At 50.9% G+C, this 24,159-nt stretch overlaps 1 protein-coding gene across 4 annotated transcripts in view; it reads right to left on the bottom strand.

The window, feature by feature from the left end:
* Positions 1 to 7,148: 7,148 nt before the first annotated feature.
* ZNF488 (zinc finger protein 488) overlaps positions 7,149 to 24,159 on the bottom strand; it is a 33,950-nt gene continuing 16,939 nt past the window's right edge. For all 4 annotated transcript variants that reach the window (XM_045024969.1, XM_045024970.1, XM_045024967.1 and 1 more), the window contains 3 exons: positions 19,107 to 19,329; positions 11,006 to 11,234; positions 7,149 to 8,659 (listed from right to left, as the gene is read on the bottom strand). In XM_045024969.1, the coding sequence (XP_044880904.1) occupies positions 7,491 to 8,659; positions 11,006 to 11,234; positions 19,107 to 19,322 (1,614 nt within the window). In that variant the 5' untranslated portion in view covers positions 19,323 to 19,329 and the 3' untranslated portion in view covers positions 7,149 to 7,490. The remainder of the gene's footprint in view (positions 8,660 to 11,005; positions 11,235 to 19,106; positions 19,330 to 24,159) is intronic.

Below are 24,159 nucleotides of genomic sequence, written 5' to 3'. Positions count from 1 at the left end.
GCTGGGGGGGAGTGGTAGATATGCTGGAAGGTACGGATAGGGTCCAGAGTGACCTAGACAAATTGGAGGATTGGGCCAAAAGAAATCTGATGAGGTTCAACAAAGACAAGTGCAGAGTCCTGCACTTAGGAAGGAAGAATCCCATGCACTGCAACAGATTAGGGACTGAATGGCTAAACAGCAGTTCTGCAGAAAAGGACCTAGGAGTTACAGTGGATGAGAAGCTGGATATGAGTCGGCAGTGTGCCCTTGTTGCCAAGAAGGCTAACGGCATATTGGACTGCATTAGTAGGAGCATTGCCAGCAGATCGAGGGAAGTGATTATTCCCCTCTATTCGGCACTGGTGAGGCCATACCTGGAGTATTGCATCCAGTTTTGGGCCCCCCACTACAGAAGGGATGTGGACAAATTGGAGAGAGTCCAGTGGAGGGCAACAGAAAAGATCAGGGGCTGGGGCACATGACTGATGAGGAGAGGCTGAGGGAACTGGGGTTATTTAGTCTGCAGAAGAGAAAAGTGAGGGGGGATTTGATAGCAGCCTTCAACTATCTGAAGTGGGGTTCCAAAGAGGATGGAGCTCAGCTGTTCTTAGTGGTGGCAGATGAGGGAACAAGGAACAATGGTCTGAAGTTGCAGTGGGGGAGGTCTAGGTTGGATATTAGGAAACACTATTTCACTAGGAGGGTGGTGAAGCACTGGAATGGGTTACCTAGGGAGGTGGTGGAATCTCCATCCTTAGAGGTTTTTAAGGCCCAGCTTGACAAAGCCCTGGCTGGGATGATTTAGTTGGGGTTGGTCCTGCTTTGAGCAGAGGGCTGGACTAGATGACCTCCTGAGGTCTCGTCCAACCCTAATCTTCTATGATTCTAAGGGGCAAATAAAGGTGGAGAGAGACAAAGAGGGAAGGGATCAAGCAAGTGAGGCAGTGAACACACTGAGGAGATGGGCTCAGAGGAAAGGAAAAGGCAAACCAGAGGCAGAATAGGTGGAGGGGACAGGGTGAGGGGAGCAAAGGGCAGGAGAGAGAGGCTGAGGGGAAGGGAGGGAATGGGAGCAGGAAGGGGAACGAAAGGGGCCACACAGTGGGAAGGGAAAGGGAGGAGAGGGGAGGAGAGGAGATGGATCAGGATGGGGGCAGCTATCACTGTCTCACTTGGGCACTGCAAGTTCCTCTCCTCCTGCACTCTGAAGGTCATGGGCCAGATCCCCAGCTGGTGTAAATCAGCATTGCTCCCGTGAAGCCCATGCAGCTCAGCCAAGGATTACAGCTGGCAAAGCACGTGAGCCAGGGTGGCCGCATTCAGCGCCGACAGCTGCCGGGGCTCAGGACAGGACGCATGCTGCAGTCCCTGCAGCTCGGGGTGGGGGCATCCTGCAGCTCTGGCAGAAATCACTGTGTCACTGGTCCCAGCGGGGAATGGGTCCCCTCTCACCCATCCTTCAAATTCCTGGCCTGTTGGTTTCCCTTTTCTCGGGTGCATCTAACTTTCGCTGCTCGGGGATGCTGGCCCCGGGTTCCCTGGCCCGAGCACAAAGGGCAGGCGACAGGAGCTGTGTTCCGTGGGCCCGGACAGGAAAAGGGACTGTGTATGGATGGACAGCCTGGAGCAGTGGACAGGACACTGGGGTGGAGGCAGAAGACGCAGGCTCCATCCCCAGCTCTGCCATCAACTGGCTGGAGAATCCTGAGCAAGACACTTGTGGACACATTTGCCTGAGCGGCCTCCAATTTGGGGTGCCTCAGTTACCCACACCGCAGTCATTTGACAGCTCTGAAATGGAGCTGTGAGCTGACAGTGGGGACCCCTCAGGCCCGAGGAGCTCCCCTCTCCGCCCCGGGCCAATACGGACAACAGAGATCTCACATTACCTTTCCGCAACCCCAACCACCAGCACTTGTTTAGAGAGCTCTGCCTGAGTCTACTGACCTCCATCTTTGGGCTCCCCTAGTGCCACCCACTGCCAAAGAAGCTAGGAGCCCCGGCATGTTGCTGGTGTCAGAAGCTCAGATCACAGGGACTAGTCTCCCTGCCCCCTTCTGGGGACCACAAATTTCCACCAAGGAATGGCCACTGCTTGATTTATTAGCTCTTTTCTACTATGGGCAGAGACAGTCTCATTCCCTGGATAGTGACACTGGTGCATCGGTTCCTGACCACAGCACAACAGCCCTGGGACCGCACCTCCCAGCCAAACACCAGCTAATTCACTCAGCCTCCCAACTCCCCTGCTACTCGCATCTCCCAATTGACTGATTGAGACGCTGAGGCAGACCAGCCCAAAGTCACCCAGGGAGTTAGCAGCAGAGCTGGGGCAGAATGCAGATCTGCGGGACCTTCAGTCACAGCTTAAAAATCCCACTCCTTTCTTCCTTCACTCAGGCCTGAGGGGGATGCACAGAGCTGCATTGGAATTAGTCCTTCCTTAACCCCTGTGTTAAATCCCTCCACCTCCCCAGCCCCCTCTCTGCTTCCCGGAGTGCCAGCTGGATTTCCTTTCATCTGCACCAAGTTAAACATTTGGACTCCTAGACATGGACTGAAAACACTTCCCGGGTGATGCAGTTGTAGGAAGTTTGTTTTTCTTTGTCCCGTTTGGCTTTCTCCTTCCCCAGCAACAGCTGGTTCTGCAAGAAATCAAATCCCTCCATTCTTGGGCAGACACACTGGATTATGTAACCAGGCTGAGATCAGCGGCTCTTTAAGCATGGAGGCATGAGGAAAGACGTGATCCCTCCTTGCACTGGGAGCTTTACGTGTAAGCTCATTGTGCATACTGGTGCTTCACCAGTGCTCTCTCTTACGCTGATATCAGCACAGGTGTGACTGACAATTGAGCCGGGACCACAAAGTGTCCCATCGGTCAACGGTTTGTGTGTGCGCCAGCCCTGCTCAAGAGAGCACTGCTGCTTGTGCTTGAAAATAAACATGTGCTTTGGTTGACTCGGTGTCTGAGATATTGATCACTATTTGCTCTAGCTGCCAATAAACAAGGGCAACAGAGCTGAGATCTGCAGTCTGGGTCCTTCCTATGTGCAAGAGGAAAATTCGCAATCCTCACATGCCAGGGGGCTGCTTTCACTCACCCTTTCACAGGGGTGGAGGGACAAGAGGAGTAAACACTGACCAAAATCACCCTGGCACTGGTTGGTTTTAAATTCTGGATTGCAAGCTGCTTCTGCCACTATTAAGATCTGGTTCTATTTTCTACCAGTGTGTCTAATAGAAGGAACTTCAATGGAGCCATATTCCACCAGACTGGGCAGTTCTGTTTTAATCTAACAGTTTTGTGAAATTAGGTCAATTTCACTGGAATTTCATTGAAGGGGGAAAAATTTCCAACATCCTGGTTAAACATCTTCTAAATGAACCGTTTCAGGTTTTTATTTAGAAATGACTTGTCACTTCAGTTGTTTTTCTGTTGGATCATATTGCATATTGTACTGCAATATGCAACATTTTAAGTTAACATGGCCATTAAATATTTGAATGACTCCAAATGATTTTTTTCCTGAAATTTTGAAATTGCTGGTTTTTGTTCTGATTTGGAACAAAGCCAATTGCAAAACTTCAAAATCCTTCATAAAGTGGAACTTCTGCCCCCCGAATACCTAAGGTATTTACACAGTGCTAATGGCTGAGTTACTATGGGCAAGGGATTCCACAAACAGGTTAGCTAAAATATGACTTTTCTCCTTGAAGAAAACAACGGCATTGCATAACCTATGAAGAAAAGTCTGCCGGGCACCCAAGATGCAGGGCCTTACAGAATCTGGCCCTTTGAACTGGTATTGAAGCAATTCCCCAACACAGGGGTAGAGAGCAGCGTGCAGCTGGAGGTGCTGACTTCCATGTGACATGCAAGACCAGGGCCCTAACCTCATGGTCATTGAAGATCCAGGATATTTTTTTACAAGAGCATGAGAAAATGTTATGCCACAACAGCACCAAACGGCCTTTGTCTTACTTATCCTAGGCTGACTCTGATCTCAAAGACACAGATGTCAATCAGGACTAGCACCCTGGATTTCAGAGGAGTTACTCCTGGATTTGCACTGGAGTAAATGAGATCAGAATCTGACCCCCAGAAGCCACAATCCTCATCATATATGAGTGCTCCTACACTACTGAGTTCTTCATTGCGCTTTATGGATTTCGACTTCTCCTTAACAGGCCAGCTCCCAGCTAAAACTAGGCAGAGCTAAGTTTGGCCCAGAAAACTTGGACATGAATAAATTCCTTATGTGATAAATTTCATTGGACACAGACGTTAGAGGTGGAAAGATGAGGGGGGGGAGATCATATCTCGCCCTGCCTGATGCAGGATTATTTCTTGCACTGAACGTTCAGTTTTAAATAACTCCAGGAACAGAGCTTCCACCACATCCCTTGGAAGACGGCTCTACAGTCCAACAGACCTCCCAGCCTCAATTTGCTTCCTCTCGGTTCTAGAGAATAAGCCGCAAGCTGTCATATGTAATCATTCCCTTGCCTTATCTTGGGTAAAGCCTGGGACTGTCTAGCTTGGTTTTTGGCCTGCATTTATACGGATGGGAAACTTCCACCCATGAACGCTGGGAAAAAGACAACCCGATTCATGGAACTCTCTCAAGAGCTGACAGGGAGTGTAATAGCGCATTGGATCCAACTGCCAACCACCTGGGCCTTCATGGGTGTGCTCCTGACCATTCCGAATTTCCCAGTGACAACAGGGGAAATCGACTGCTGAGCCATTTGCCCTATATACTTCAGTGGGATTCCTTTAGTTAAGACACCGAGTGCAGTGCTGGTCCCCTGGCTCCTGCAGGCTACAGTACAAACAGAAAGGGTTCAGAGACAGGCAGCCAGAATTAGTGGCCTGGAAAAGTCACCATCTGAAGAGACACTGAATAAGCTGAAACTGTTTGTCGTAGACAGGAGATGAGTAAGAGGGGATGCGATAAAGGGAGTCAACATCATGGATCGAGTATCTATTTTTACCTTTGGCATAATACAAGGGCAAGGGACCACTCAGTGAAGCTAAAAGATGACAAATGTAAAAACTGATCAAAGAAAACGCTTATTTTTAAAACAAACATACCATTGGCCCATGGAACTCATTGCCACAAGATAAAGGTCAAGAGCTGAGCAGAACTAAACATTGACAGCCTATAGTAAGACTAGCCACAGTACCTCGAGATAGCATTTCTTTTCATAAGGGACCTCATGTTTCAGGGAATGAACTGAGCACTAACTGATGGGGGCTGGAATCAATTTCCCCAGCAGCAGGTTTTTCCATAACTGTCCATTACTGGGAGTTTAACACCTTCTTAATAAACAGCTGTCCCATGTCGGAAATGGGCTATTGGACAAGATACTCTGATCCACTACAACAATTGCTGTATTTCCTTATTACTTTGCAAAAGAAATGCTAGCAGTAGAGGGCCCGTAACTCAGAACTGAGCAGTTCTGATTCCATCTAGCAGTGGGCATCGATGACACATTCACCCTGGCCAGGGCATTAACATGGCCAGTAGTGAACAATGAACCAAATTCTGCCTTCACTGTATCTGTACAAAACCAGTGACGTTATTGAGATTTCATGGGTATAACAGATGGCAAAATTTGGGCCTGTGTCTATTTGATAACAGTGAGCACAAGCCACAACATAGACATCCGGATCTCGGTTTAAAGAAAGATGTTTCAGAGTTTGAAGAATATGACCAGAACCCAGATCTGCTGATGTTCAATCACATCCTCTTGTGAGTTTGGTTTGGCCCATTACAGAGGAGGGTTGTTTACACAACTCAGATCGAACTTTGGATCACAGCTCCCTTCTACAGCCATGGGGCAGGCCAGAGTCAAGGTTTTGTTTCAAGCCAATCACTGTAATCAGGTATGTCTATTCCCTTTAGCGCATGCACAGCCCAAGCTAGGAAAGAGGCACCCTCTAGAACAGGGGTGGGCAAACCACGGCCCACGGGCCGGATCCGGCCCCTCAGGGCTTTGGATCCGGCCCGTGGGATTGCCCCCCGTGGTGCTGCAGGCCCCACACCGGTCTCAGAAGCGACCGGCACCACTTCTCTGCAGCCCCCCAGGGGCGGGGGGGCAGAGGGCTCCATGTGTTGCTCTTGCCGCCAGGCACTGCCTCCCGCAGCTCCCATTGGTTGGGAATGGGGAACCATGGCCAATGGGAGCTTTGGGGGAGGTACCTGGAGGCGTGGCAAGGGCAGCGCATGCAGAGCCCTCCACCCCCCCTTCCCCCAGGGGCCACAGCGCTTTCCGGAACGGTGCAGCGTGGGGCCAGGGCAGGCGTGCAGGGAGCCTACCCTGGTCCCGGTTCGCACCGCTGCCACCCCAGAGCCGCTTTAGGTAAGTGGCACGGGCCGGAGCCCGAACCCCTCCTGCACCCCGCCCCCAACTCCCTGTCCTAAGCCCTCTGCCTGCACCTCCCACCCCTCCTGCACCCCTACCCCCTGCCCTGAGCCCCCTCTTGCACTCGGCACCCCTCCTGCACGCCAACCCCCTTCCAAGCTCCCTCATATGCCCTGCACCCCTCCTGTGCCCCAATCCCTTGCCCTGAGCCCCTTCCTGCAGACCACACCCCCTCCCACATCCCATACTCCCTCTTGCACCCCAACCCCCGCCCCGGCCCTGCATACAATTTCCCCACCCAGATGTGGCCCTCGGCCCAAAAAGTTTGCCCACCCCTGCTCTAGAGTCTGGTCTGGATAAGACTCTACTACATCTGTCAGCAAATGGCATTATTCCTTTAGTTTAAGTACTTCAGTCTGAAGCTTTTTAATGCTGAAGGTCCCAGGTTCAAGCCTGCTGGCACTCAACCAGCCCCTGTTACTAGAGCAGGGAGAAAATTTTCTGTCAAACACTAAATTCACTGCAAAATGGAGTTTCAGCGCAACCAAAACACTTCGCAAATTTGGGTTGAATTCAATTAATAATTTTGGCCAAATAAAAAATGAGGAACCATTTTTTTCAAAAAAGTCGAGACGTCATTTCAAACCAATGTTGGAACGTTTTGTTCAACCTGAAGAAAGCATTGTCATTTTTTTTGGTTTTGGAGAGAAAAACAGGGGAAAAAAATCAATTTTGGTACAAAACTAATTGATTTTTTTTTCAGATGATAAAATCAATTATTGGCTTGGCTCTAATTGTTACGTATGCACATAACAGCATATCTCACACGCGGCTACAACAGATTGTTGTCTGTAAAGCAGCAGCTTCGAGCCCAAATTAATAAAACATTTCCATTCATTTTATCATTTTATTTCCTCAAAAATATACCAACAAGGGCTTGGCTGCATTTTCAAAACCGAGGACCCACTTGGTCTCATGTAAACATATATTTTTTGTGAAGCATCAATTATAAATTATTGTAAGCAGCTGTTTCCTATAAGAAATTCATTTAAACACTGAAAAAAAAATGATACAAACTAATGTTTTCCCTCCCCTTCCCCCAACCCAGTCCTGTGGTCGGATCAGTCTACCCAGCTCTAATTATGAGAGGTCATGTGTCGGGATAAATGGTGCCGTTCCCGAAAGTACTCGTGGCAGATTGGACACGTTAGCTTCTCCTCCCGTCTCCTCTTGCACTGAGACTCGGCCGAGGAGTAGTCCTTTTTGTGATGGGACCGCATGTGGAAGACTAAGTCAGATGTCATCCGGAAGGAGAGGTTGCATTTTGCGCACCAGTTCTGGGCGGCCACCCCAAAGGACGTGAAGGTGGGTGGCAGCAGAGTCAAGGAAGAAGAGGAAGAGGAGGAGGTGGTGGTGGTGGCGGTTTGTAGCTGCCCCCCGGCTTGTTTTGGCCACGGTTCTGAGGTATATGGGAAAGCGTTGTTCCGGCCGATGCTTGTCTGCAGCACCTGAGAATTACACAAGTCACTGACAAAGAACTTGGAATTCAAAAGGTTGCTGTAGCACATGATGTCCGCTGTGGTGATGAAGCCAGACAGCTCCCCCAGGCTCTTCGGTAGCTCGTTCATGGAATGGGAGGAATTCCCGGCAGCCCTGTCCACCAGACACTTGATTGGCTTGCTAAAAGCACTTTTCTGCTCCCCCCGGGCTCGGGTGGGCCATACGAAGGAGAACGCGCTACCTGAGGAGTTCAGCACCACATCCTTGGGCATCTGCTCTTTGCCAAACTGGCCCAGGCCACCCCCTTGCTCCACCTCCTTCACTCTCTCATTCCTCAGCCGGTCCTTCATCCTCCTGACCTCGGTGAAAGCGCTCTGTTTCTGCTCCAAGGCATCCTTCTTCGCCGACAGCTTCCCTGAGCTGAGCTTCCAGATGGAGCCAGCCAAGGCATGTTCCCCCACCGCCTCCTCCTTGCCCCCATAGCTGTGAGCTTCCCCCAGGTTATTTGTCTTCTCCAACAACACCGTTTTCCTGCTCCTGTTGCTCTCCACCTCTTCTGACTTTGTTCTCTTCTCCCCTGACAGCCCACGGGGGTCATCTCTCCGCGTGGCTATTTTGACCTCCAGATCCCTTGCCAGGCTGTGGAAGTTTGTGGCCTGCTCAGGCAAGTGGCCCTTCCCAGCCTTCTGCTCCTGGAGATTTCTCCACGGTGGGGCGTTCTTCTCCGGGACGCAGAGGAAGCGGACATGGGCCAGATAGGAGTGCCCGCCTTTAAAGGCCTGCTCGCATTCCGGGCACCTGAGCTCTGTGGAAACAGAAAATAGCCATTGAGTTTTGCGTAGTCAGAGTCCTGGCTGCTCTTAAGGCCTGGCTGCTCTCGCTGACACTAGTCTAAACCAGGAGCAACTCCATAGCTGGGTCACTGGAGTGCAGGGTCAGGTGCCATCTTGCTACAGGAGGCATCTCGCATACATTTCCTTCCATACGCTCCACACCCCAATGCTGGCAGCTGAGTCAAGTGCTCACTCCTATTCTGGGATAAGAGGCCTTTTTTCTATTTCATTTACAGTCCCTCCAAAGCGACATAAGCTAAACTGATAAAAAGGCTGTTTTATACCACATGTCTATGTGGGAGGAGAGTTATACCGATATAACTCTACTGATTTAAATTCACACCTTAGGTTATACCAAAAAAACATTCCCATCTTGAGTTGGTGTGATAGGGCCTTCAGTGGCCAGGCAGCCTAGTGGCTAGATCATTGGTTAGGTGGGCTGTAGGGAGTCCTGAGCCCTCCTTCTCCCTCAGGTCTTGGCCTAGGGAGGGTCCTGTGTCATTCAACCTGTAAACAGCAGAGATGGATCTTTTTCTCAGCTGTGAGGGGGGGTTCAGGGCCTGTTTTCCTGGCCTGCTCCCTATGCAAGTCCTTTAGTTTGGGGAGTGGCCCCACTAGTCCAGTTGCCCAGGGCTGTCCTTACCCATATGCAAAGTATGCCGCTGCATAGGGCACCAGCTGCGTGCTGCTCCAGCCCCTGCTCTACCTCTTCCCCATGGCCCCACCCCTGCTCTGCACCAGCCTCACCTCTTCCCACCCCAGCCATGCCCCCACTCCCCCGAGGGCTGCAGCAGGGGACGGGCCTGCACTCACCGATGGTGGTAAGTGCAGCGACCCAGCTCCCAGCCCGCTCCGCGCCATCGGCACCCAGCTGCACTGCTGGTGAGTGCTGTTGGGGAGGTTCCCTCCACCCCCCAAGTCCCAAGGCTGGGAGCCAGGGGAGCAGAGCAGAGCGGGCTGGGAACAGGTCACTCCACTTCCCGCCACCCTGTGAGTGCGGGCTCGGGCTCCCTACAGCCCACCTAACCAATGATCTAGCCACTAGGCTGCCTGGCCACTGAGGGCCCTATCACACCAACTCAAGGTGGGAATGTGGGTGTGGGCTCGGTCCTGCCCTGCACTCACCGGGTGGCGGGAAGTGGAGCAACCCAGCCCCAACCGGCTCCGCTCTGCCGGCTCGTGCTGGGGGCGGTCATTTGCCCCCCAAGCCAGCCCCCCCCCAGCAGGCCTGGGGCCCCACCCCACTCCCCACAGGAGGGGCTGCATAGGGCAGCAAAATGGCCTTGACTAAGCCAGGCTCCCTTCTTTTCTCCCCGCTCCAGGCCTGGCATTGGCTGCAAGTATAATGGGGCGGGGCTACCTGAACCCAGAGGTTTTCTTTAACCCCTGCTGTGCCTGGCAGCTGTCTCTCTGCTCCTTCACAGTTGGTAACTTTCCAGGCCACTATAACCAATTTTAAACCGAACTAAGTGTGTCCACACACACAAATTGCACTGGTTTCACTAAAATCAGTTTGAAAGCAGACTGGGTGCAGACTCCTGTGTGGACACATTTCTATTGGTTTAAAATGGGTTATAGCAGACAGCAAATTTACTAACACAAGCTATCCTGCTATAAACCAGATTTAAATCAATTTGAGACCCTCCACATTGGATTTAGCACCAATTTGACAAAGTCCATTTAAAAATCACACCATAAGTTACACCACAGCCTTTTGAGTAGATGTGGTGTGAAACTGTCAATGTTTCCCTAATGCGCAGTGTTTCTTTAAAAGATTCTGTGTTACTCATTTTCAAAGCAATTTACTGAATATAAGTGAATCTCTTCCAGCCAAATGTGTTCCCAAGAACCCCTGAGAATCAGGACCATTTACACTTACCCAGGTCTCAGCTAATTTAAGCAGATTGAGCTGTATCAAGAAGTGTTCAGACCATCAGCTGTTTCTGTAGCCCAGTTCAATTACATCATTCGAGCTAACCTCTGACCCCAGGACAGCACACATGAACCCGTAGGCTCGAGCAGCTAGCCCAAGTCTCTGCTGGAGCAGCAACGTCCACACAGTTATCCTTAGTGAGCTAGCTTGAGCCTGGTTAACACAAGACTGTCTACTATGGTTGGGAGACTCCCTTCATTGACTCCAGCTCAGTGCACCAATACAAAGATTTGCTTCTAACTGCCTGGCCTTGAAAGCCCAGCCTGGGATCTGAGACTCAAGCTGGTCTCTTCCCCGCTTGCCCAGAACCATCTGTAACAAAGATATTGCCCTCAGTGATACCCACACAACCTCAGCATCTGGCAATTTTCCCTTCATTACTCACCAGTTTGGAGAGTCCTGGCTTTGATCGCACTAAAACCCAGGAGGCTGGAAAGCTCCTCATCGTACCACACAAGGAGCTCCTCATTTTTGCCTATTTTCCTAGTAGATCGATAGTACAACTGGCTGTTTTTTAAGTAGGCTTCCAAGTTCTGTTCCTTGCTATTGGCAGCTGCTTGAACGAGCCTCATCCAGGGCAGTCCAGCGGGGCTATGCACCGAGGTGACATCTACCTGTTAGACACAAGGCAAAAAGGGAGACAATAGGGATCCAGGATGCACAAATTCATCAACTCTCTCGGCAAAGCCTGTCCTTTCCTGTCTTACACGTGATCCAATATGTAAGAGCTGTGGCCCCGATGCAGCAATCGCTTACACAAGGGGCCTGATCAGTGTCTGCAGCCTTCCTGAACTACACCCCATGCCTATGGGACCCCACGGCTGCAGGCTCTGTGAAGGCTGGCAAGATGGTGGGGCCTTCTGCATCAGCCCACGGAGCAGGACAGGGACACCAGAACACAGCAGGCTGCACCCTCTTAAATGATGGTGCATCTTGTGCGTCCTGCTCAAAGAGTGACAGCCCCCCAATACCCACCCTCTTTCCCTGCCCTGCTGCTCCCTCTCTGCCTCTCCCCAATCTTCCTCTGCACGCGGCATACATACCCTCAGCCATGACACAGTCATTTGGGAAATCTCACCTGCTTACTTACGGCTGCAAAAAGAAGGAGCCTCCCCATACACACAAACACACACGCACAAGGTTCTTCCTCCATCATTTCAATATCACCCCGTCTCCAATAGGCCATGTCAGGGCAGGGCTATCTTCAAGGGGTTGTGACACAGTGGCCTGCTGTTGGTTTGCTGTTCCGTAACAGCCGTTCTTTCCAGATCTGACACACTCACTACACCTAACACACCATTGTCATGCTATATACCCACAGGGTGGACAACTAACAACTCACTGATCATTAACATTCTTGCATGGTGCGTGTAGAGGGTCTGTACAAAGAGTTATGGATATGTGCTCAGATTACGTTATTAAAATGTGTTTGGCAAGCAGTGCATAAGTCTAGCCTGCCCTAGACAAAGGAATGAGTATCTGCTTAGCTGACCAGCCTGGTTGTCAGGCAGGGAACACAAAGGTACATTTAAACAAAGCCATCAGCCTCACGAGTGGGGGAGATAGCCTTCGGACTATAAAGTCAGGGGGCCTGAACCTCAGCCGAGAACTAATTCATAGAATCATAGAATATCAGGGTTGGAAGGGACCTCAAGAGATCATCTAGTCCAACCCCCTGCTCAAAGCAGGACCAATCCCCAAATAAATCATCCCTGCCAGGGCTTTGTCAAGCCTGACCTTAAAAACCTCTAAGGATGGAGATTCCACCACCTCCCTAGGTAACCCATTCCAGTGCTTCACCATCCTCCTAGTGAAAAAGTTTTCCCTAATATCCAACCTAAACCTCTCCCACTGCAACTTGAGACCATTATTCCTTGTTCTGTCATCTGCTACCACTGATTACACATAAGATTATTGTATTATAAAAGTGCATCGAGTCAGGTCTTTTCTCAACGCTAATGACACACTGGTGATTAATATCACTGTGAAATGTCTGTATTAACACTACATGAGGAAATATGGCTACTCACTGATATTACGCTTCAAAATCTGTGACCAAACACAGGGCGAAATAAGCTCTCTCCCAGACAGGAGGCAGAGAAGGCAGCTATCTACCTGTCTCTAGTGAAATTAAGCAAGCCTCATTCCATACAAATCAGCAGGGACATGAGAAGTTCACAGGAAGGGAAGCACTGAGTCTGGGAACAAAACAGGGAGCTTGAGAGAACATCAGAAAAGAGAAGAAGCCATCTTGGTATCCACAAGGGGCCAGACCTCTTGCAAGCAGAGAAAGACAGGAGGTTGAAGTCTCTGCAGAACTTGTTATCACTTAACCTAAGCCCTTTTGTTAATAAATGTCTTTTATTTTTACTGGAACCCAACTCAATGCTGTGTTAGCAGGGCAGGGTGTATTTCCCCCAGCTGTAATGTGCTTTTGTGGCTTTAAAGGAGCAACAAACTCTATTCATTCTCGTAGTGCTCCAGGACAGAGCTGGCCACTGCAGGGCAGATGGTCTGGGGAAAATTCAGGACTGGCAGATGTTGGGGTCCCCCAGCAAGTAGTAACCCAGGCTGGAGGAGGGCAGAGTAGGGCTGTTGTGCTGTAGACAGGCTGCTGGGGTGAGAGAACTGAACCAGGGCTGCATGGCACACAGATATTCGGGGACTGCACACTTGTCTGCTGCCTGTTGGCATCCAGGCTGTGAGCCCCTGCAGCAGAGCACTGACGGCACCCAGGGTTACAGGGCTGGCAGTGACACTCCCCCTCACTGGTGTGGGTTGCCCCCCAGAACATCAGCCTTCCAGGCCCTGTGATGTGCGAAGTCCTGCCCAGAGCAGCTGCCTGTTCCTTCTCCTCCCCTGGGAGCCCTGCAGTTCCCATGCCAGCCCATCTTCCAGCTTTCTCTGTCCATCCAGCCCTCCAGCCTCTCCCAGCCAGCCTCGGCCATTTTACTCAGAGCTCCCCGTGCTTCCTGCTCTCCACTGGGCTGCCTGCCTGCCTGGCTTCTCTCTAGCTCTCCAGCGCCCACTCCCTTGGCAGCATTCAGATCTCCACCACTACCAGAAATGCAGAGCTACCTGCACTTGCAGAGCTCCTTCCCTGAGAGGTTCTCAGATCACCTCACTGCCCAGTCATTCAACCTCACTCATGCCACACCTGCCCACTCCAAGATAGGCCAGGACCGTTATCAGGGGTGAGCTGCAGCGGGTTCGCACGGGTTCGCGGGAACCCGTTGTTAAATTTAGCAGCCATTTTAGAACCGCTTGTTAAGGGCTGCTAAATTTAACAAAAGTTCCCGCCCACTCCTCTCCTGCTGCGCCCCCTTCTCCTCCCCCTCCCCTGCTTCCCGCGAATCAGATGTTCGCGGGAAGCCTGAACAAGCAGCATGGAGGCAGCCAGCAGATAAGCTGGGGCGCGGAGGGGGAGGGGAGGTGCGGCTGGCTCAGCAGCTCCCGGTCCCAGACCGCGGCTGCCTCCAGCCCAGCGCCGGCCCGGGGAGTCGGGCCCCGCGGCTGCCGCCGAGCGGCCGGGCCCCAGCGCCGGCCCGGCCCGGGGAGTCGGGCCGAGCGGCCGGGCCCCGGCGCCGGCCCGGCCCGGGGAGTCGGGCCGAGCGGCGCCGGTCGTGGTTCTGGCAGAGTGGACCCGGTCCCCAGGCAGTGTGGTAAGGGGGCAGGGAGGGGGTGGGTTGTGGGGGGGTGGATAGGGGTCAGGGCAGTCAGAGGGCAGGGAACAGGGGGATTGAATGGGGGCAAGGGTCCCGGGGAGCAGTCAGGAAAGAGCAGGGTTGGATGAGGTGGTGGGGGCACTCAGGGACAGAGAGAAGGGGTAGTTGTATGGGGTAGGGGTTCTGGGGGGCCATTGAGAATGAGAGGAGGAGTTGGGTGGGGCGGCAAGGGGCAGTCAGGGGACAGGGAAGGGGGGGATGGGTCAGGGGTCTCGGAGTGTGTGTGTTAAGGAACATGAGGGGTTGGATGGGGCACGACCCCCCCCACGGAGGGGGGGAAGGAGGGAACCCGTTGTTAAAATTTTGGAGGGAGGAGGGAACCCGTTGTTAAAAAATTGGCAGCTCATCACTGACCGTTATCCTTGTGGTACAGATGCAGAAGCTGAGGGAGATGAGGTGACTTGCCCAGGGTCACCCATTGAGTCAGTGGCAGAGCTGAGAACTAAAGATTCCTTGTCTGCTCTCTAGTCAACAAGCCTCAATCCAGAAAGCATGAGTATAGTACACCAGATAGAAACCAGAAACTCCATTACATTGTTCTCCATTGTCAATTCACTCCAGATGGGGATGTCCTAGAGAATTTAATGTAAAATGATAACCTCTCCCTAGACTATAATGCACAATCCTATAGAATTTAATAAAGAACTAGATCCCTGCACCTGAATCCTATAGGATAGTTCAAAACCCCTACAGAAATTATCTCATTCTCCATTAAATTATGGAGGGCTTTAGAATTATTACAGCAGAACTCTATTAAACATCTGTAAAGTCCTTTGGATTCCATCTCTAATAATGCTTACAGAGCTTTTCCATGCAGGATATTATTAAATACAACTAATAAGCACTTATACTTTGCTCTCCTGCTTCAGAAATAGTGCAGTTTATTCATATTTTTGCATCAAGTAAAAAATTCAAATTTATTTCAAGGTATCCATAAAGGACAAGCTCTCAACAACTGAATGTTACAGACTCAATTATTTCTGAAATAATGTGGTATAGCCTAGTGGTTCTCAACCAGAGGTCTGGGGATCCTTGGGGGGCTGCGAGCAGGTTTCAGGGGGGCCATCAAGCAGGGCCAGTGTTAGACTCGCCGGGGCCAAGGGCAGAAAGCTGAAATCCCACTGCATGGAGGGCGGGGCTGACACCTGGGGCTGAAGCAGGAGCCTGAGCAACTTAGCTTTGCAGTGCCCCCTGTGCCACGGGGCCACGGGCAATTGCCCTGCTTACTACCAGCTAACACCGGCCCAGGCTTTTATATGCAGAAAAACAATTGTTGTGGCATAGGTGAGCCGTGGAGTTTTTATGGCATATCGGGGGAGCCTCAGAAAGAAAAAGATTGACAACCTCAGGTATAGTTGGTAACAGCTAATTATAATATATGTGCAATATTACATACAAACCCCCCCCCCATTGAAAGAATTATATTCAGGCTACAAAGTCAAGCACTCAAAAGTTAAAAAACGCCAGAATTTAAGGTATTTCAGGTTACCTGTGCAATCTTAACTCCGCCCCCCTTGCGAATCTGCATTATGATACGCTCTTTAATTACATGATCCCATACTATTTTTTCCGCAAGACCCCAGCTCATTCAGTGCACAAGATGGGTGATGCTCTGAGAATGGTACAGCTATTCAATATTACTTTTATCCTCATCGTTCAATGTGCGGCCCCTGCCTTATTCACTGCACGCCCTTCTAAACTTGTACTGAATAGGGAATTATTAGTTTAGCTTTCCTTTGGGGATCGTCACAGCAGTATCTAAGCCTAACAAATATTAATTGCAAGGCAGAGAGGTTTCAGAGTGGTAGCCGTGTTAGTATGTATCAGCAAAAAGAATGATGAAGGTTTCCACAGCTTGGAAACTGAGGCACAAAGCGATTAAGGACATTTGCAAAAAAATGTCTGCTGATTTTTGAGCGCCTCGGTGATTGTTCTGAAAGAGAGAAGTTTGGAAATGAAGCATATTTAGTAATAAGTATGATTTAAAATTTCACCCCAGTGATTTTTTTCTCTGTTTCTCCACTAAGTGCCTTGCAGCTATGCCATGGGGTTTTGTAGGCGAAACAGGGTTTTGGACATCGCTGCTCTGTTTTTACCCCTGGAATGCATGCAGAACTATGCGCACATTAGCAGCTCAGCCAGAAGAATGAACTGTTAAGAGACAATTAGTGTAAGAGTTAATTAGTGTAAGGGAGAGAATAAATTAGCATGCCCTGCAGCTGGCTCCCTTTAACTATATGGTACTTAATGATGATTGACAAATACGGAAGTCTGATGCCCCCAGTGGTTGTAACTAATAGCTAAGACAAAGGCTGTCACTAATTAAGGCCTGGTTTTCAGAAGTGCTCAGCACTAACTCACCGCTCTGAGCACAGTTAAGGGATGCGCAGGATCTCTGGAAATTAGGCCCTAAGAGAGAGGGCTGAACACATGGAAAGGGGACAGGGAATAAGTGAGAGCACAAGGCAGAGCAGAAGAGACATCAAAGCCTAGCTCAGGGTGTTTGGGTCTCCATGTGGACGTACTGCTGTGCCCAAAGCCCAGCTCCTCTGCTTATGGGTCCCTTCGACAGTTGTGTACTTCCCTTGTGTCTACAGAGCAGGGAAGGCCTCAGTGGCCCGGAGGGGCTCAATCACAACTCCACTATAAAGAGGCTTGGCTTTCAAGGCCCCTCGGGGAGGGGAGAGAAGGGACCTTTCAGGAGAAGGAGCCGGCACAGGACACTGTAAGTGGCCGGGTACGGGGCAGGTTGGGTTTAGCAGACCCGACTGATTTACAGATGGCTGGCTTGCTTTGGTGGAGGGGGAGACGGCGTAGATCAAGCTGGGGAAGCCTTGTTATTTCTTAGGTCAAACATGAATGGAGCTTGTTAAATTGAGGGTTCTGGGACTCCATGGGGGTGACCCACTGAAAACAGCAAGGGGAGAAGAAAAGCAGATTCCCTTTGGGACTCAGAGTTAAAGACTCTCCAGCTGGATAGTCACTGGGCCAGAGACTGAGCATGAGAATGACTCCATAGCCTGATGGGTAGGGCACTCCCCTCGGGTATAGGAGACCCACGACACAGGCCTCCCGCTCCAATGGCTATTTAATTGTTTAGACACGGTGGAGCAGCTTCAAGAGGAGAGAGTGAGGAAGCCCTCACATTGGAATACCCTATCGCTCAGTGATAGGGCACTCACGTGAGAGGTGACAGAGCCTGGTTCGAATCCCTTCTTCCTCGGCAGAGGGAAGAATTAAAGCCAGGTCTCCTCCACCCCTCGTTTCTTTTTGCATTTGTCCAAATGTACGAAAGTGGAAATGTCTCAACTCCAGAGGTTTGGGTTTTGTGACGCTGCAACATTCCAATTCGGGTTGAGCGGCAATTTTGTTTTGACTTCTCGCTTCGCCAGAATATTTCATAAAACACTGGTTTTGGTTTGACCCCAAATGATTTGTTATTTTTCTAAACTGCCAGCGAAACAAGAAATCCCTTCTTCACCCAGCACCTATCACAACTCCCAATCAAAATGCCCACGAAGCGTAACCCCTGCTAGCACTATGTGGCTGTGCCACCCTCTAATAGCTGGTCCATGTAACTTAAGAGCCTACTCCACACTGTCAGGAACTCAGCCAGAGGCTGTGGGTGCATTACAGGAGTGGGTGAGTGAGGTCTGTGGCTTGCAATGTGCCAGAGGTCAGAGTAGATGAGCTTGGTGGTCCTTTCTGGCCTTCAAGTCTATGAGCTAGCTGCTAAGGGAGGGACTTGTTCAGCTCAAGCATTAGCAGCTTGCATTCTGGGGACTGAAGGTGCCAGGTTCAACCCCCTCCCCTCCTCCCCAACAGCGAGAAAGGCGCTGATTACGCAACGGGGAACACCATGGTTACACATGGAAAGGGAGGTGAGTTCAGCCCAGGTGTGTCAGCTGATGTGGTTTCTAAGAGACAGTAGGGCTTTAAGATGCTGCTCTGGCTGTACAACCCAGAGCTAATCCTCACCCAGTGAGCCCCAGCCCACTCCAGGGACATCTTTCTCCAGACCACCCAGACTCCCGCCAGGGCTCTGGTGGCAAAGTCCCAAAAAGCAGCCTGAGAGTCTGGTGCTGGAGTCCAAACACACGCAAACAGCCTTGACTCCTCCCTCCTGGCATCCAGGCCCCCTCCAGAGATCTGATTTGGCCGCTAGAGGCAAGAGCAAAGGAGAGGTGACCCCCCCAGCCTCCCAGGGGCCGCAGCTACCCCCATGGTGCAGGGAGAGACCGGGTGGAGAAGCATGCTCTGCTCATACTCCTACGCTCTGTCTAGACAGGAGCAGCCTGGGCCCATTCTTAGACTTCAAAATGCTGCCCCAAAGCCACTCGCTCTCCCTCGGGGATGCCAGGCAGTCCCTGCAATGGGATAGTGTGACCCCTCCTCGGCCTTGAAGGGCCAGTATGCCCCATGCCAAGCCCTCTTGGATGTTCATCTCCAAGTGAAGACATGCCCCTCATTCCCCCACATCCTGGATCAGTTCAGCGGCAGGTCAAGGGTGTCTTGGCGTAGGACGGAACTCATGCTTTGGGCTCTTTCCCCCATGGGAACGGCTGGGATCCCCTCAGAATCCAGCCTCCAGGTCAGCACCGCCCTGGACCAGTTTCCCCTCTTGGCGGAGCTATTAGCTGTGCCAACCTGGGGATAAAACTATATCCCATGCCAATGCCACCGGCCAAGAAGAGCAATCCGGGGCGGGCGGGGAAAGGGGACTGCTTATCCAATACAATATAAAATACCAGGCTCTTCTACCTTAAATACATAATGGATATTTCTTCTCTCGGAGCATTTCAGGGCAATAAAAGCAACAGTGTCCAACAAGGTATTCTGCAGCATACACGGTCCAAAACTGGCTTCCTCTGGGATGTCTTGAGTGGTATGGACAGTTGCAAACACATCTGGGAAATGATGATGCAGGAGCTTGTTGTCACTCGTCCAGAGGAGTTTAGGCAAAGATGTCAGTTCCATCCTCAACCTGCAACAAAGCAAGGAATCACTTACACTGGGGATAGGAAGTTGAGGGGGTGGGGGATAAATCTGATCATGATTTATACCACAAAGGCTGTAAGGAATTGGAATTGATTATAACCGGATGGGAGCTTTAAAGCTACTGGGGACCAACACATTGGCATTGGTGGAGTTGGCTGGCACATGGGAGCTTGTGGCGTTATTGATGTCCAGCCCAGAAGGAGACAAGGTATTCCGCACTAAAGCAGCAATCTTAATCTTGTGAATAAATCAGTCAGTCTTTTCCAGGGCACTCAGTCAGCTGCTCCCACGGCCCAGTGGCTCCCACGATGCTGACCGCTTATACCCAGGACCATGAAGCTTTGGGCACAGTAGGGAAAATCTCCAGTTGATGAAAAGAAAGCCAAACTAGTCCACTCTAATCTCAGTCCTGTCTATTACAGGATCACAGGCTGCCGGACTTTCTCAAGACACAGTCATTGTCCACTTCAGCCCCAAAATGGAAATGCTGAGATTGTTCCAAATGCTTGTGGCTTTTCTTCATCAACTGAAGATTTCTCCCACTGTGCGTGCTGCCTTTTATGTCTTGTTTGTACTTTGTAGGGTGTAAGCCCCGGTGTCCTGGCCAGATTCCAGATGGGGAAATTACAGTCCACTACGTAAAATGCCCCTTTCTTTCCTGGCCTGCTTTGTTGAGCCTTGATGCTGTGTGCTGTTAAATGGCTGCCATGCTGCACCCCTGAGGTGGCTGCATTTCAATTGACATTAGATTAGCTAGTAAATAAAGTGATTTGAGATCCTTCTCGGTTAGGGTGAAAGGCACAGTGTAAATTAGAGGTAGAGAAGCAGCAGTGGGTTCTGGTTTGGCAGAACCTCCTCAATCCAGGTTTGGGTTTTGCAGAACCAAACTAAGGATGGTTTGGATCCAAATTGCATTCAATCTGAACACTGAGAATCCATGAGGGTTGGATAAAAGGGTCATTTTTGTCCCATTTTAATATCAATATCATTTGTGACAGTTAAGAAGGCCCGGGCAGACTGTGACTCCTCTACCTGCGTCCCGACATGGCGATCTCAGACATTGCTAACAATATAGCCGGGGCAGTATGTTCTGGCAGTTCAGCTGGCATGAAGGTATTTGTCAGTGAATAGTGGGCAATGCTATTAAATTAATCAGAACTCAGACGCTCTCTCCAGCACCTTGGGGCCGAGCCTGGGAATTCCACACATGGATAGGTTGCAGGATCAGGCCCTTTGCCATTTCAGGGTTCTGTGGGTTATTTATGGAGACACAGCTCCATCAAGCTCCCACTGAAGGCAGTGCAAAGATCCTCATTCACTCCAGTGACCGCTGGATCAGGTCCATAAACCAGAGAGACTGAAAGAGAACAGTAACAAGCCCTGAAGAGCTCTTGGCCTTAGAAATACCGAGATGGAAGGGCAGAAGAGCCAATCTAACCTCTCTCACTTTGCGCCAATGTGATTGTTTTGTTACAATGTGACTTAGAGCTTAAACTAATGGGATGTAAAGCACTCAACACACCAGAGAGTGGCACTGACCCAATTCCGGTTCTACCTCGATTTAGTCAAATCAGAACAGTTTTCTCATATAGGCAAGGTCTGCGTCCCTGTCCTGTAAAGATTTCAGTACATGCTTAATGTAATGCACTGTGAGTAAGTCTTTGCAGGATCACGGTCTAAACAGACAAGATGCTAAGACAGACAGAAGACGGGAGAGGAAACAAAGGGACAAGGCAGTAAAATGCCAAGTGCCCAAGCTCATAGGGCAGGTCAGTGGCAAGATGGGACCAGATCCTAAGTCTCCTGACCCCCAGCGCCAGAGACAACTCACAGTGGTGCATGCTGCCTCTAGCTAGGGTGACCAGATGTTCCAATTTTATAGGGACATTCCTGATACTCTGGGCTTTGTCTTATATAGGCACCTATTACCCCCCACCCCCATCCTGATTTTTCATACTTCCTGTCTGGTCACCCTACCTCTGGCTTCATTACGCTCCTCACGGCTGGTGGTGGAACTAGACAGGGTAGTTGTGCTTTCCGTTAATCAGTTTCACTTCCTGGCTCTCAAGTACTATCCTGTGCCCAGTGCTGCTATGTTTGTATGACACCACCACTGGGATACTATATAGCTATAGTATTTCTTTAAACACTGTTTTCATTTAAATATGTGGGAGGACGGGGTTTACTTAATGAAAACATTCTGTTCCCATTCGTTTTTATAAAGCACTTCAAAAGAAAACAACAGAGCATAAAGACGTTGGCCTAAATTACTAAAAAAAAAAAATCTATAGGAATAAATTATGAGCCATGGCCCAGATCCTTTGTCTAGGAAGATTACTACTCTAGGGTGACCAGACAGCAAGTATGAAAAATCAGGGGAGGGGGGGGAAGGAAGAGAAGCCTATATAAGAAAAAGACCCAAAAATCAGGACTGTCCCTATAAAATCGGGATATCTGGTCACCCTATACTACTCCCTTAGCAAAGCAGGTAAATGCCATAAACTGGGAATGGTGTTGTCTTCCTGGTATTATTCTCAGGGGCGGCTCTAGGCATCAACTAAACAAGCAGGTGCCTAGGGTGGCAAAATATATGGGGTGGCATAATGCTGGGGCTCCAGCTCATACCTGAAGTGGCGTCCCGGGCTGGATCCTGACTGCCCCGGGGGGCGGTAACCAGCCTGTTGTTCTGCCGCCCGGTGCAGCAGGGCAGGGAGCCAGCTAAGTGAGGAACATGTCCCCGCTGCTCTCCCGTGGGCAGCGGCCACCCCCGACCCCTCATGCGGGAGCCGGTAGCGCAGCCCTGCCCCAGCTGCAGAGGACAGGCCGCTCCTCCTCGGCTTGTCCCTGCTGCTCTCCCGCGGTCAGCGGCCACCCCCCACCCGCCAGGCAGGAGCTGGTAGCGCAGCCCTGCTCTGGCTGCAGAGGACGGGGGGAACATGGCGCCCGGGCGGGCTACTCCTCCTCGGCTTGTCCCCACCTCTGACTCCTCCTCCCCTCTGCACTGCCTCCTGCCAGGGAAGGGGAGAGGGGAGCAGAGCGGCAGCCCGGGCTGAGCCCAGCTCGTGCCAGGGCCAAGGCGAAGACCAAGGATGAGCGGGTCTGGGATCCAGCAGCAGCCCAACCTCTGGCCCTGGGAGCGGTGGTGACAGGAGCTGAATCCACCTCGGGCCAGATCCGCAGCAAGGTAAGAGTTGGGCCAGGCAGGAGGGTTTTGTTAAAATTAAATGTTAAAATTACACTAGTAGGAAATTGTTTTATTTCACTAACTACAAATTCTCTGTTTTCATTTTTTTTTTAAATTTTAAACAGTCAAAACAAAACTGCAAAGTGCAAATGTGTAAAAGCCAAAAAAAATAAAACCCAGGGGAGGGGGAGCCAAAATTTTTTTTGCTTGGGGCAGCAAAAAACCTAGAGCCGGCCCTGATTATTCTATCTACCTACCTACCGGTAAGTTCCTAGAAAACAGCTCCCCTCCCTGGGACTCGCCGGACCAGCGAACTGGCCTGACTAATACAGTGTTGTTTCCCTTGCATCGCAGATAGCAGAGTAACCCCCTACTGAAGAGTAGTGGCATTCTGGGGCAGGCCGGCTCCCCGGTGGAGGAATGTCACAGGCTGACTAGTCCTTTAAGGCAAGAGATGCTCAGCCTGGCCCATGGCCTAGCAGCTACCCCACCACCCCCACCCCCAGCTGATGGTAACGTGGCAACTGAATGATAATTAGTGAGCCCAGGTGTGAAAGGGCAGAACCAGACTGTACAAGCTGAGGGGACAACCAGCTGGGGGAGGGGTTTGTAGAGAAGACAGGAGGACTCACAGGGTGTATGTAAGTGGGAGCTTTGACAGGGCCTAAACAGGAGGACCCACAGAGTACAGGTTTGGCTCCTGTGCAGGAAGCCCTGGGTGAGGGCCTGCAAGGAGCAGGGGGATCCCCAATGGGAGAGTGTCAGTGAGGGAAGCCCTGCTAGGACAAGAAGCAATGAGGGAGAGCTCTGCAGGAGTAGGTCAGGCTCCTGTGGGAGAGGCCCTGATATAGGGTCAGTAACAGCACCTCAGTGGAGCCTGGGTGGGGTGCAGGGGAGAGTTACTAGCTGGATGTTTACCTTGGACTTTCAGTTTGATTTTCCTTACCCTGGAAGGGAACTGAACTTTGTGTGGCTTGGCTGGAGGGCTGAGCCACTGAAGACCTGGTGAGATGCAGGAGGCCCTGGAGACAAGGACCCCTTGAAGCATTGCACACTGACACTAGGGGTGCTGAGTACACTATCTTAAAAGGAAGAACCACTGAAGCTGGGTCTATTTGAAGTGTAACTTTCTTTACTTACACACACACACACACACACACACGTGTCCTGGAACAGAGGTGGTTGCAAACTGCACCCAGACAATCCCCACTTCTGGAAATCTCAGCCCATGCACCAATGCCTAGTTCCCAGGAAGCTTCTCTGTCCTGAGAATTGCCTCCAAATATGGCAGCTAGAGCAAAGTGTAAACTGTCTGCTACCTGCCACTTCTCTTTGCTTAACTTTTCTTCAAGGACTGCATCACAAAACCAACAACCTGCAAGCCTGTCTGCCAAAGACTGAAAACTTGCTCACGTGCTAAAAAAGAGAGCATGTGAGGCTATGTGTAACAGTGCCATCTGGTGATGTCTGCCATAATATATTCTCCCAAAACCTGTGCATATCTGGAGTGCTCCACAGAGGCACAAGTCAGTCACATGAAGGCTCAAGGCCTTAGCAGTGCTGCCCAGCCTCCTCTTTGACCCTCCACCAGCAGCCATGCTACTGGGGCACCCCACTGAATAATGCCCTCAG

This window comes from Mauremys mutica, chromosome 7 (genome assembly GCF_020497125.1).
Source record: "Mauremys mutica isolate MM-2020 ecotype Southern chromosome 7, ASM2049712v1, whole genome shotgun sequence".
Lineage (NCBI taxonomy): Eukaryota > Metazoa > Chordata > Testudines > Geoemydidae > Mauremys > Mauremys mutica.
This window is presented reverse-complemented; position numbering and strand designations above follow the sequence as displayed.